This window comes from Dermacentor silvarum, chromosome 4, assembly GCF_013339745.2.
Source record: "Dermacentor silvarum isolate Dsil-2018 chromosome 4, BIME_Dsil_1.4, whole genome shotgun sequence".
NCBI classification, from domain to species: domain Eukaryota; kingdom Metazoa; phylum Arthropoda; class Arachnida; order Ixodida; family Ixodidae; genus Dermacentor; species Dermacentor silvarum.
In genome coordinates this window covers 151,782,142-151,795,303 of record NC_051157.2, presented here as the reverse complement: position 1 = coordinate 151,795,303, position 13,162 = coordinate 151,782,142, and the positions used below count along the sequence as shown (strand labels likewise).

The window sequence follows — 13,162 nt, the reverse complement described above, 5'->3', positions numbered from 1 at the left end:
CTGTAATACCCAATTTATGGCGTGGTTTCCTTAGACCGGAGCTCATAGGCGCCAGTTGCTGCGTTGAGCGCCCGCGTCGGCGTTGTCTCTCGGTGTAGACGAGCGAACGAGCACAGCAAATAATGAGTGAACTGTGAGCGCAGCTGGCGATGAAAGCGGCGATAGCGAAGAGATGGCGAAAAGTGGAGGAGAGGGTTGCAGCGGAACCATGAGTCGTAAAGTGGAGGAGGAGGGCATGGCGAAAGCGTGAGAATAAAAACGTATTGCGCCTCTGTGGCGACGACCGCTACGAAATGGTGCCAGAGTATCGCGCCATCGTCTGTTCACCGATGGCATGCAGTGAGGCCGTCAACAATACCATGGAGGAAGGAAAAATATAGCAGGGAGAATTACGTCACGCAGCCAGCCTTGGAAAGCGAACGCTCCGCGTAGCCTGCAGTGGTGGCCCAACACGTGACCTTTTGCGTCGAGATCACAGAGAATCTAGATTTGCCGAGACGTTTGGTTACCGGCAGGTTTTATTCAGTGCGCGTTCAACCGGCAGTTGCTCACATGGAGAAGGAAAAAAGATATTTTCCCTTGTTTTTTCGTCTGTTTTCTTTGATTTTGTTTTTGCTTATGTGAAGAGGTTCAACTGCTTGCAAATGGGTATCGAAAAAATTACCCGGGAGTACTAAAACATACCGCGTGCTCTAATGTGTCATCCGTGCTCTGACGTTTTGACCACGTGTTGGACCACCACACTTGCCTTCCTATCTATTTCCTTCCTCCATGAACAATGCTATATAAGAAAACAAAGCACTGCTTGAGCGGAGGTCTGCTGAGGCGGCTGCTGCGAATCGCGCCCACGCGTCACCCACGCGCCGCCTCTCGCGATCTCCAATCACAGAGGCAGTCGTGCCACACTTCGCTCCGTTTGCAACGTGCCGCCCGAGAGAGAGATGCGCTCAAATTTCGTATTAGGGAGTATCGAAATCGTCAGTGATATTTTTAATCATTACCAGATTTTTAAAAATCACTCGTGGTGTGTACCACAATTCTACTTCTTGTTCTAGATCGCGCTCAAATAAGAATCAAAATAAATATTTGACAAGTTTATCTGCCTTGTGAAATAAGTCGCTTCAGCTCGTATATTCCAACACGTGCGCTAAAGTGATCAGCTGAAAAGTTGATTATCCAACTTTATTTATTTGTAAAATTGAGCATTTTGATTTTCATTTTAAGTACCTCCCGCCTTTTTGGCTTATCCACAACGAAAATGAATAAATATTAAATATCATAGTAGAATAGTGCGCGCGAGATTGCGCCACCATTCCGCTCCGGTAACCCTCGTACGCTTTCAGTCGCACCTACAGCATCACGGCAACGCCGACGGCGATGGCGCAAATCCTTCTGGAGTGCCAAAAATCATTTTGATTGATTACCTGATTGATGAATTGATCCCACCCATGTGATCAGTGAGGTAATCGAGAAATCTGCGGAGTAGAATAAAGTCTCTATATGGATTTCATAGATTATGAAAAGGCATTTGATTCAGTAGACATACATGCAGTCATAAAGGCATTGCATAATCAAGGAGTTCAGGAGGCATACGTGAATATCTTGGCAAACATCTGCAAAGATTCCACAGCTACCTTGGTTCTCCACAAGAAGAGTAGAAAGTTACCTATCAAGAAAGGGCTCAAGCAAGCAGAGACAACATTTCCAATGTTATTATCTGCATGTTTGGAAGAAGTATTCAAGATCTTAGACTGGGAAGGCTAAGGAGTGGGGATAAACGGTGAATATCTCAGCAACCTCCTGTTTGCAGATGACATTCTCCTATTAAGCAACAATGTGAACGAAAACAACAAATGATTGAGGACCTTAACCGAGAAAGTGTAAGAGTGGGGTTGAATATTACTATGCAGAAGACAAAGATAATGTTGAATATTCTGGCAAGGGAACAAGAATTCAGGATCGCCAGTCAGCCTGTAGAGTCTGTAAAGGAGTACGTTTATCCAAAGTCCCCAGATTTTCTGCTATTTTTAAGGAGCGACATCTACCTCCGTCGGCCGCCATGTTCTTCCTAACCTCGTTGATAGCATTCGACAGTCAACGGCTGCTGCTGCACCGCACAAGTGAAATATACGCTTCAGGCATGGGGCCAGACAATCAAATACGAACCCAACAGAGGCTTAGTACTGCGCTGTTGAGGCCGAACGCGAAATTTGTCTTTACGGTGACGCCTGCCGCGTTGTATTCCGGTCGCGCAATGCGACGCCTGCCGCGTTTTTAGCTGTGGTCGCACCGACCGCAGAAAATCCTTCGCGCACGGAAACGACAAAAAGATAAGCACGCAGAGAAACATAATGCGTCTTTAGCCTGCCCTCAAGTTTGCTTGCAGCAGCATGCAAGTTACTGTGCGGAACAGCGTTAGGAAGAACATGGCCGCCGGAATGATCGCCGACCAATGAAATTTGTCGCCGGTGCTTCAAAGCTTGTCGCTACTTAAAGAAAGCAAAAAAAATGTCTAGAGACTTTACGTTTATCTAGGTCAATTACTCACAGGGGACCCTGATGATGAAAACGAAATTTACAGAAGAATAAAATTGGGTTGGAGTGCATACGGCAGGCATTGCTAAATCCTGACTGGGAGCTTACCACTGTTATTGAAAAGAAAAGTGTACAATCACTGCCTTCTCTCGGTGCTAACATACGGGGCAGAAGCTTGGAGGATAATAAAGAAGCTTGAGAAGAAGTTAAGGACCGCACAAAGAGCGATGGAACGAAAAAATGTCGCAGTTTCACCCAAAAGGCGAAGCATCAATTGAGATAGCAAATTAGTCGAGAGCTATACGGAGTAGCGATAGCAGTTTTATCGACTGCATAAACTTGAACACATTCGCTTACTATCTGAATTAACAAGCGCGGTTTCATCACGCACAAGCAAACATGAATAGATCACACTCGATGACCGCTGACCACTGTCAAAACACTGGCGTGAGCACGCGGGGCGGCCGCTGCGAGCGGAGGTTCGTGCGGTCTATCGCTTCAACGGAAACTGAGCGGCGAAAGCACAGTGGAGATCGCTTTCAAGACACCGTGCGCGCGACAGCCTGCATCGGCGCAAAGTACAAGCGTAGTTGTTGGCAGAGTCGAAGCCACCCCGCCTCCCTCCCACGCTGACTTCGCGCTTTCCTCTTTTCGCGTGGGAGATTGAGTAGCCAGTTCCCCTTGCCCGGTTGCAAGATACGCATTTGGTGCCTCAACACAGCATTGTCCCCCTCCCTCCCTTACCCCCACGGCCTTTCGTGTGACGGAAGTCGCGTTTGCTCTCTGCCGTGCGTTCTCACTAGCACATACGGAGCGCGGTCCAAACTTTATCGCCCTTGGACTTTATACGGAACCTCACGGCGACAGCGACGCCGACGGCGGAAATCCGCTTGAAGTGTCCATATAATTGCAATAGCAATAAAATGTTAGGCCTAAGTTTAAGATACAGGAAGAGAGCGGTGTGGATCACAGAGCAAACGGAGATAGCCGATATTCTAGCTGACATTTAAAAAGATATGGAGGTGAGCAAGCCATGTAATGCGTAGGATGGATAACCGGTGGACGATTAGAGTTACAGAATTGATATCAAGAGAAGGGAAGCGCAGTCGAGGACGGCAGAAAACTAGGTGAGGTACGCGTCATGCACGCCAAGCCCACAGAGAGCCTGCAATGCCAATAGAAAGCTCGCGAGGCCAAGTATCACCGAAATGCGTGATTCATGCCATGCGCGCGAGGAGTAGTAGGAAATTGAGCTTGGATCGGAGGTACTGCAATGGAACAAAGTCGTCCAAGACAGACGCGTAGCTGTCTAGACTTCTGAAGAATACAAGGACCGTCTTCGTACCTAAGAAGACCCGATGGGCGTGATATACGATACGAATAAGATACAAAATAAGTTAATAATAAAGAGACAGAATTGAGACTTATATTTTAATCCTCGAATTGACTGCCTAAGCATGCACGTCGACCTTGTCTTCTTTAGCGCCGACGCTTGCTTGGTCTTTTTTGTGTGTGAGTTTTTCGGAGTAGCATACAAATATGCAGGACTTCTTGACTATCTAATCATGTTTCATCAGCATGGATAACCGGTGAACCATTTGAGTTACAAAATAAATACCAAGAGAAAGGAAACGCAGTCGCGGACGGCAGAAAACTGGGTGGTGTGATGAAGTTAGGAAATTTGCAGGCCCAAGTTGGAATCAGCTAGCTCAAGACAGTTCCATTTGGAGATTGCAGGGAGAGGCCTTCGTCCTGCAGTGGACTTATATATAGGCTGACGATGATGATGATGATGAATCATGCCTAAAGTGCTCCTTGATAAAGAGGTAGCTTTGCTAAAACAAATTTTCATCAGAGAACTTGTTTTCTGGAGGAGTGCCACTAATTGTTATAGGACGAAGTCTTTATATGAGAGACGGTCTCCATAAGTCACTAACGAGTTCTTTTATAATAAAACGACACACTGGGTGATGACGAGAGTTATTGGTAATAATAACGCTTGTCGGGCAACCGGTGTTAAGAGTTACCGTGCTCCGGTGGTGGCGGAATGCAAGAAACGCTTACATATATTAAGGCTCGTGTTGACATACTCCAGGTGGCAAATACTTTACGGAGCACAACGCTAAGACGTTTCTGATAGACTGTGATGCACTGGAACGCTAAACCACAAGCATCGATCTATCCAGCTTTTGTGGTGAACCAAAATAAAAACCAGGCTGCACTGCAGTGGAGCTAATAGGCAGTATACCTTTGCATAATCCAGAATACAATGACAGAACGTTAAATTGCTCAATTGAGTCGTCTGCTTGATTAGATGGTCATCTGAGGTAAGCAATTACGTGAGCAGTTAAAAAGGGGTAAGACGCTTGATGAGGAATATGATAAAGCTTTTAATTGTGCTCTTACTATGTATTATTAAGCAGGAAATTCAAGAGTTAGGTACACCTAAATAAATAAGATCACGCTGATGTTGACACTAAAGAATATCCTTGTAAATAGAGTCAATTATCGCTCAGTCGGAAAAGCAAGTCAAATATTGGTTCCGTGACATCATCTGCCAAAACATGGAAATAATTCTTATGTTTTGCACTTGTTTTACTTAGAGACGGCTTATATTCAAGCATGAAATATTTTATAATGCGTTAAACTGAAAGACAAGTGGACAGGTTTTGCTGTAGGAAGGTATGTGCACTAGTTGTTTATTCAATCCTGTCCCGGTCCTAATGTATCAGCCTTGCAAGGTCACGAGTTTTGTTCCGGGGATTATCACTTTCACACGACCAAGCGAGGCCAGACTGGATCCCACCGCCGAAAAGCCACGCTTTTGAACTTTTCAGAAAACTAACCTGTAGGCCTTTGGCACAATTGGCGTTGACATCTTCAATGGATCCGCCATGATCTAGGAGGGGAGGGTTAACTTGCCCGTAGTGGTAAAACCGTTTGCTCCATAAATATTCCATGGCTGTCTTGGTCCTCGGATCGCTGGCAATTGCTGTCATGTTCGCAATTGTCCTACAAAAGCTAAAAATGAAGAGAAGAATTCATACAATGTAATGCTATCATCGATCACATGAAGACTACATTATCCGGTGCTGCTAATCGCATTTTCTTTCTTTATGAAAGCTCTCCTCTACAAATGTCGTGGCAGAACACTTTAGACATCGTAAGGCTCATATGGCTTCACTCGAGCCGGAGCGGTTCTATGTGGGGGATATGACATAATATCTGCCTCTAACTATGCATTTCATCAATTTGAATTCCAAGTGGTCGTAATCTTCCAGCATTGGATTCAGTAAAATACATCGGAGAAATACGGCAGTAAATTTTATGAGAGTAGTTCAATTGTTTTGAAGATACTCTAAAATTAATTCACATTCCGAACTTTTAGTTTTCGCTCATCTAGTTGTAAGTGACAGGATTTGCTCCGTTGCTCAAACAAAAATCAAGCATTGCTCCAAAACAGGATCAGCAGTCATACTCTGTATTATTGATTATTGACCTAGCAATTTTTTGCACGCGCTCTTAATCCGAATGCAATGACATCGATTGCCAAACGGCCCATTCGAAATACATCCCAAATGAAACATCTGGCATCAAAAGTTTATTTCGAACTGCTTACAGTTGTTACATATTTTAGTCTTTGCGCGCGATTGAGAAAGAAAGTGCGAGAACGAGTCATTACGTTTGCATCCCCCATCTGCACACCTAAATCTTTTTGTGAACAAAAAATTGCGTGAGCTAGTCTGCATCACCATCAGTGTGGCTAGGCTTCCACAATACAGGCCTTTTCTGGCATTTTCGGCAGCCACGTTTACAGCTTGAAGTTCTTAGTCGGATGAGACCAATCTGCTTTGCAAAAGCAGTAGAACAGCTACAATTTCACAATACATTCGCTTTGTCGACGCTTATTCATTTGTTTTGTAGACGCTCTGTGGACTAGAAAGTCATGTTTGTTCATTTTAAGTTTAATGAAGAGCAATGCACAAGATTCCAAATATATTATTGCATATAATAACTTGTGCAGTCCTTTAGGGGTCCTAGCTATGTTAGGTAGTAAACATCATCATCATCAGCCTATATTTACGTCCACTGCAGGACGAAGGCCACTCCCTGCGATCTCCAATTATCGCTGTCTTGCGCTAGCTGATTCCACTTTGCGCCTGCAAATTTTCTTTCTTTATCACCCCACCTATTTTTCTGCCGTCTTCGACTGCGCTTCCCTTCTCTTTGTATCCCTTCTATAGCTGTAATGGTCCACCGGTTATCCATCGTACGCATTACATGGCCTGCCCAGCTCCATTTTCCCCTCCTAATGTCAACTAGAATATAGGCTATTCCAGTTTTCACTCTGATCCACACCACTCTCTTCCTGTCATGAAGTAGACATCATAGTATGTAGTAATGATTATTTTATGGCAAGGTTTCTCCCTTCACTTTCTGCACATGAGCGTGCACTAAATTGCAGTAAACGCTATGATATGGTCATTTTTGATGGACGCGCCATACCAGGTAACGTCCTCTGACATGTTTTCTCTATTAGTGACTGATGAAACCCTGAGGATGGTAGGGTTGCTGATACGAGGAGGAAGTCAATTTGTAACAACAGTACGTAATTTTTTTCCTTACGCCTTCGTAGAAGTCTCCAATAGGACAGGTCTTTAATACCGCACCCCACAATTTACCAAATATTGCCTTAAGTATAACAGTTCGCTCTTACATTGCTAAGGATATCGCAGTACATACTTGTAATCGATACCGATGCCAAACTCCGTCTTGTTCTGGTTTTCTGCCTCCTTGACGACGCGGTTAAAACCTCTGAACGAGTAGTACTTTATGGGAAAGAGTGTGTCTCCTGAGGGTGCGTAAAACGGGTAGGCCACAACGATGGAACAAAGCCCGTCCGGTAGGGCTTGCAATAAATGTCTGCCGTATGGATTTTGCAGCGTGCAAATGAGAGAGCCGAGCGGCAGTGGCCTCTCTGCGGGAGAAGAAACATCACTTTTAGAGCGAGCGTTAGTACGGTAGAGAACGGCACTTATGGAAACAATTCTACAACCTCACTTGCCTGTTGATGCACCCAATAGTAGAATTTCGCAACCAATTAGGGTCCTGACGTACCCCCTTGAGTGAGACGTTCCTCGTTGCGCACGTGACACAAAGAAACGCTTAAGGCCAAGCTACACGTTCGCTTGCGGCGCGCGAAAGCTGGCGTCGGCACGCCTCCGCGTGCGAAGATGGAGCCACATTCACTATGCTTTTCTTTCGTAAGCGCTTTTTGCAATTGGCCGGCTGCCTTTTCTAATATTATGTCTTGCATTCGGATTGGCTGAAATTCTTTCTTACGAACAATTTTAGCCTTACCAGTTTTTGTGAATTCGACCCATGCGGAGGACAGTTCTTGCACGTCTAGGCGCGGCGCGATCACGGATGCCTGTTCCAGCAGATATCGGGCTCTGGCTACCTCGTGTTTCGACGCTCCTGCCTAAGTACTACGGCGTGGTGCAAGCAACACTCATCGAGGCTTATTTATGTAATGCGAGAATATGCTTTTTCTTCTTTTTGCGGTGACCTAACAGCCTTAAATATAAAACAAGATATATGCGTTTATCAATATGTAAGCATTCTGAAGCATTTTCACTAACAACGGGCGAGACGATGTCTGCCAAAGCGTCTAGGAGTGAGCCTAGTAAAAACCGTCATTCACCGCGACCCGCGGCAAACGCCTGGCGCGCCGGCGCGAGTTTTTGAGCGATGGCAAGCGTACGTGTAGTTTGGCCTTTAAGTGCACTACCAAGAGCCATCCTCTAGAAAGGTGGACAGACGAAATGGCAGTCCCAACAATCACGAGAAAATAGGCTTCCCCACTTGGGTTGTTCTTTATATGTCAATGCGCATTGCAGTGGAGGAACACACATCTCGACCACCCAACGCACTGCAATTTCACACTCAAGTCTACATTTGTACCTTGCCTCGAAAGTTGAAGAATGTGGCCTATAGGGGTGTGCATAGTGTAATTTTCCACACGGAATTGTATATAAATTGAATAAGCCAGTCTAATCGAATATTGAATCACTTCGAATAAGTGTGGAGTATTTAGTAGCCCTTTTCACACTTAATTTAATGCATCTTCACATGCTAGTATATTCACAAAGTTTGCACTTACTTTCATAAGATTGCATGCTATGAAGTGTTGTTAATAAACAGGTACGGATGCTCCATGTGTGCCTGGAGGAAGTAACTGATTTATTTGCACTCTCGGGGCTTATTGTTGAGTGAGGATGACGGCAGTTTAGGTGTAAATGTCCAATCAAAGGTGAATACACGGAGTGACATGGCGCACACCAGTGCGTACCCTCAGTGTTTTCTCAAGTGCTGTTATCTCCAATACAAACCTTCTGGTGTTTTATGTGTATTATAGCCGCAGAGAATAAATTTGTCACAATTCCCGCAAATTTGATGCTTGATCACACAGAGTGAACAATTACACATATTCAAAATCTATGCAAGGGATATTCGTACCACATAATAAGTACTATACTATTCTAAGAGTTTCTATCAAACTGCTCGGATTGTGTGATGCCATTGGGTAGTAAGCTTACTGTGCAAACAACGCTCCAAACTATGCCACATTCTTTCTCACTGAAGCGGAGTGAAGGAGACTCAAGTAGCTGAAGTTTAAACCACAACTCACTAGTCTTTGGATCGGGGGATATCGTTGGTATTGACGTGGTGGTAGTTGATCTTGCAGTCAGGCTGGTAGGCGGACGATATGTAAAGGTTATCGGTAGTTCGTGATCTGGTGGCATTCCAGGACCTGCTGGTACACCCGGGCCTACCGGCACTCCAGGACCTGCCGGCCCTCCAGGGCCTGTCGGTACTCTAGGACCTGCCGGTACTCCAGGAACGGCCGGCACTCCAGGACCTACCGGTACTCCAGGAGCTGCCGGCACTCCAGCACCAGCCGGCACTCTGGGGCCGGCCGGTACTCCAGGACTTGGCGGCACTCCAGGACCTGCCGGTACATCAGGGCCTGCTGGCACTCCAGGACCTCCTGGTACACCAGGGCCTGCCGGTACTCCAGGACCTGCTGGTACACCAGGGCCTACCGGTACTCCAGGACGGGCTGGTACACCAGGGCTTGCTGGTACACCAGGGTCTGCCGGTACTCCAGGACCTGCTGGTATTCCAGGGTCTGCCGGTACTCCAGGGCGTTCCGGTACTCCAGGACCTACCGGAACTCCAGGGCCTGCCGGTACTCCACGGCCTGCCGGTACTCCACGGCCTGCCGGTACTCCACGGCCTGCCTGTCCTCGTGGGACTGTCCTCCCCTGAATATCTGTTGGTGTGAAAAACAAACAAAAACGAAATAAAACTGTGGCTCCAATCCACGTTGTGAATGTGGTTGGGCAGCGAAGCTGTAAACGACAGCCACAACAATTACCCATTGTGACGTCCCTTCAATTCACACACGCGGCTCTACAAAAAGTGAAACCAGAGACAAGTGAAAGTTACTAAGCCACCCCCTTTATTACTTCAAGACGACATTATATTCACGCTGTTCTTCCGGTGTCTTTACTTTCCGTGGTCTACCCATGGTAGCCTGGAATGAACTGAATGAGTTGCTAGACCGTGGTGACGTCACTACGTGATCTCTATGCTGTTGGGTTGGGCTTAAGCACCCGTAATCTTTACCAGGAAACACACGCGGGAGAAAGAACGTGCTTCACATTATTTGCAGACGTCATTAGCATACATTATACAGTTTGCACATCACACGAGGGTATTTAATGACGTCAGCCCGTTACAAAGCAGCTACAAACCTAATCTTTACGAGAACGCGTCGGAGGATGTGCCCATTGTTCACACGTGCCTTATCATCCATCATTTGGTTTTGATGCTTGTTTTGTAGATTTTCTTTTGAACACGAGTGCTGAGCTGTATGCTGTATGCCTGATTTCAAAGGAGATATGCTGTTTGTATTCAATTTTCAGCCTGGCGATTTTTTTTGCTTACGCCAGCGACATGAAAATGTTCTTGGCTGGTAGAGGTATACAGCTTCGTTGTAAAATTTGTAATTCCATACAGCCTATAGTTTTCGTCCATCAAGGACAATGCGTTCCTGGGCGTGTTGGGAGCACGGTGTAAGAAGATGGGTGATCCAACGGCGGCGCGAGGCGCGGCCACTTAGTGTGACTTGACACACGCCGCTGCCGCAAGAGGCAGCACCTGTTCTGGGGGTCACTTTTTCACTCGCTTTGCTGGCGCTTCTATGGGTGCGCGCGGCAGAGGTGCTTTATTTCGATGCATATATGTCGTTCGCCTGCTTAAAACGACTCTATTTAGTTGGAGGAACGTCCCCATATACTTCTGGCGACATTCCGATTGACTCCGATACACCGAGCAGCGGCTACCTAGCAGCACCAGCGCAGCGCGCCGTCTGCTCGAGCAGACGACGCGTCTCTCTCGTTTCGGAAATGACGGTATTTTGACAGTAAGTGGCATGAAACCTTCTACCTGCTCAGAATTTGGCGTCTTAATAACGAAAAATTGCATATCTTTGGGTATGGGTGTTTAAATGCTGACGGAGGACGTAAATTATCCACTCTGTGCTGCTGCTCCTGAACACGTGCTGCCCCTAGCTGCGGCGCTCAGTTCCGGTCACACAAAGTGGCCGCTCTCGCCCCAGCGCGGGCGCGCCGTCGGAGCACCTATCTTCTTACACCTGGTTGGGAGTGAGAATGGGGTTATCCAGTGAGAGCGCCTGCGTCTTCGAGACCATAGTCGTAGGCATCAGCACCAGCATGAAGTGGTATTGCGTAGTGGTACCATGGATGTGAATGTCCAGCGAAGCTGTATCAAACACCACACACGGTCGAGCATTGTATTCACGCTGTTCTTCTGGTGTTTAATTTCCGTGGTTTACCCATGGAAGTTTTAGAATGAGCTGAATGAATTGCTAGACAGGTCTTCCTTTTACATGTGAAAGCATGGTAACGCGTCACTATACATACATACGCTGTATGCCTGATTGCAAAGAAAGACATACCGTTTGCCTTCAGTTGTTAACCTGGCGTTTTGTATTTACGATAGGAAATTTTCCGACCAGCGAGAGGTATACAGCTTCGCCGTAAAAATTATACGTGGCTCTGCCAAAGCACACACCAGAAACCAGAGGAGCTGGAGAAAGCCTTTTAAAGTAGTGGCAAATACACACTTAGTTTCCTGGCGCTCAGGATTTCTTTGCAATGTTCTGCGTAGTATCGCTATGAATTCAACCGGCCACGTTCACAAGCCTCCGGATGTTCATTTCTTCGCCTACGCGAACTCTCGGCGTCCAGCAATCTAAACTCGGGATGTTCTCTTCGGCGACGCTTGGTTTCAGCTTATCTAGCTCTCGCTTCAGTCTTTCGAAAGCAACTAGTGTCCGGTTGTCTGGTCGAAACAAGGATGTTAAAGAAATACTGCTGGAGTGGAGGGAGCGCCCGTCAAGTGAAGTCGCCGCGTCATGTTGTGGGCGGCCAAAAGCACGCTAGTGCGTACACGAACAAGTGCGAGGCAGCGCGCGCCCACTGTGTATACGGACAAGTGGGGTTTTTATTCATGTGCATGGCATGTACTACGACCACATCAAGCATGGTTGGTTCACGCGTGGCTTACGGTTGGACAAACCATGTGAAGATGACGCGAGGAGTAACGCTTCACAGGTAAGTTGCGCACGCGAGACCCTATTCCCAACCTTCCAAACTGGCCGTGCTCCTTGCATTGCGCCGCGTAATACTTGTGCGCCTAAAACAGTCAATTTCTTTACTGCTAGGTTTTTGAATGATGCTAAGGCACGGAGACTTCGGGAGCAAGCTGTTCGTCGCAAGGGCTGGCGAGCAAAAGACGGAGACCGCTTGCGTTCAGCTCCGGAAAGCTTTGACCGGACTGGACAAGCGACGCGGCTGGGCCGCAGGCACAGTGCCGACAGTAATTGCTGCGTTCCTGGAACCCCTGCAGGTATCGGTAGGCATGATAACTCTTCAAGACATTTGCTGCTTTGCAATAAAAGATAGAGGGCAGACGGAACCAGGCGCGACTATTATTCTGAAAGGACTGAAACTACTTTGTGGGATGCATGCTGATAAGGAAACGGGTTGGCGCTACGACGACGGCACGAGATGCAACGACAACACATGCGCCCTTAAGCCGCCATTCTGATATGCGTGCTGAACAATTGAGAACTTGTGTCTCGACTCTTTCTCCTTCGTGCGTAAATCCTGATAGTGGTTAAGTGTCGTTAGCTAATGTGTTTCGGGTCGTCGTATCTTGCCGTGCACGGTGCTGTGCGGATCCCAAAATTTACTTGCGCGCCCGGATGTTTTTAGTGAAGTTGACGTACAAGCAGTTGACAGGTTGGCGTTATCCTTCTCATTTAATTAATGTTGCAGATCAACATTGCCTTGCTCTAGAATAAAGGAAAGCTTTATATTTCAGGTTACAAGAAAACGGCCGCCACCAAATACCAAGACCCCCCATGCATTGAGGGTGCTAAAGCACCGGCAACACCTGATGATAACAAAGAGGCTACCTTAACTTCACCCGCTTCACCTAGCAAGGAATGGTACAAGAATAGATTGCATGCTTC

The 13,162-nt window shown here is 46.8% G+C and overlaps 1 protein-coding gene across 1 annotated transcript; it reads left to right on the top strand.

The window, feature by feature from the left end:
- The first annotated feature begins 3,551 nt into the window (after positions 1-3,551).
- Positions 3,552-9,883, top strand: LOC119448991 (cerebellar degeneration-related antigen 1-like). The gene is made up of 2 exons (XM_037712191.1): positions 3,552-3,557; positions 9,419-9,883. The coding sequence occupies exons 1-2, from the start codon at positions 3,552-3,554 to the stop codon at positions 9,881-9,883; spliced, it is 471 nt and encodes a 156-aa protein (XP_037568119.1).
- The last annotated feature ends 3,279 nt before the right edge of the window (positions 9,884-13,162 follow it).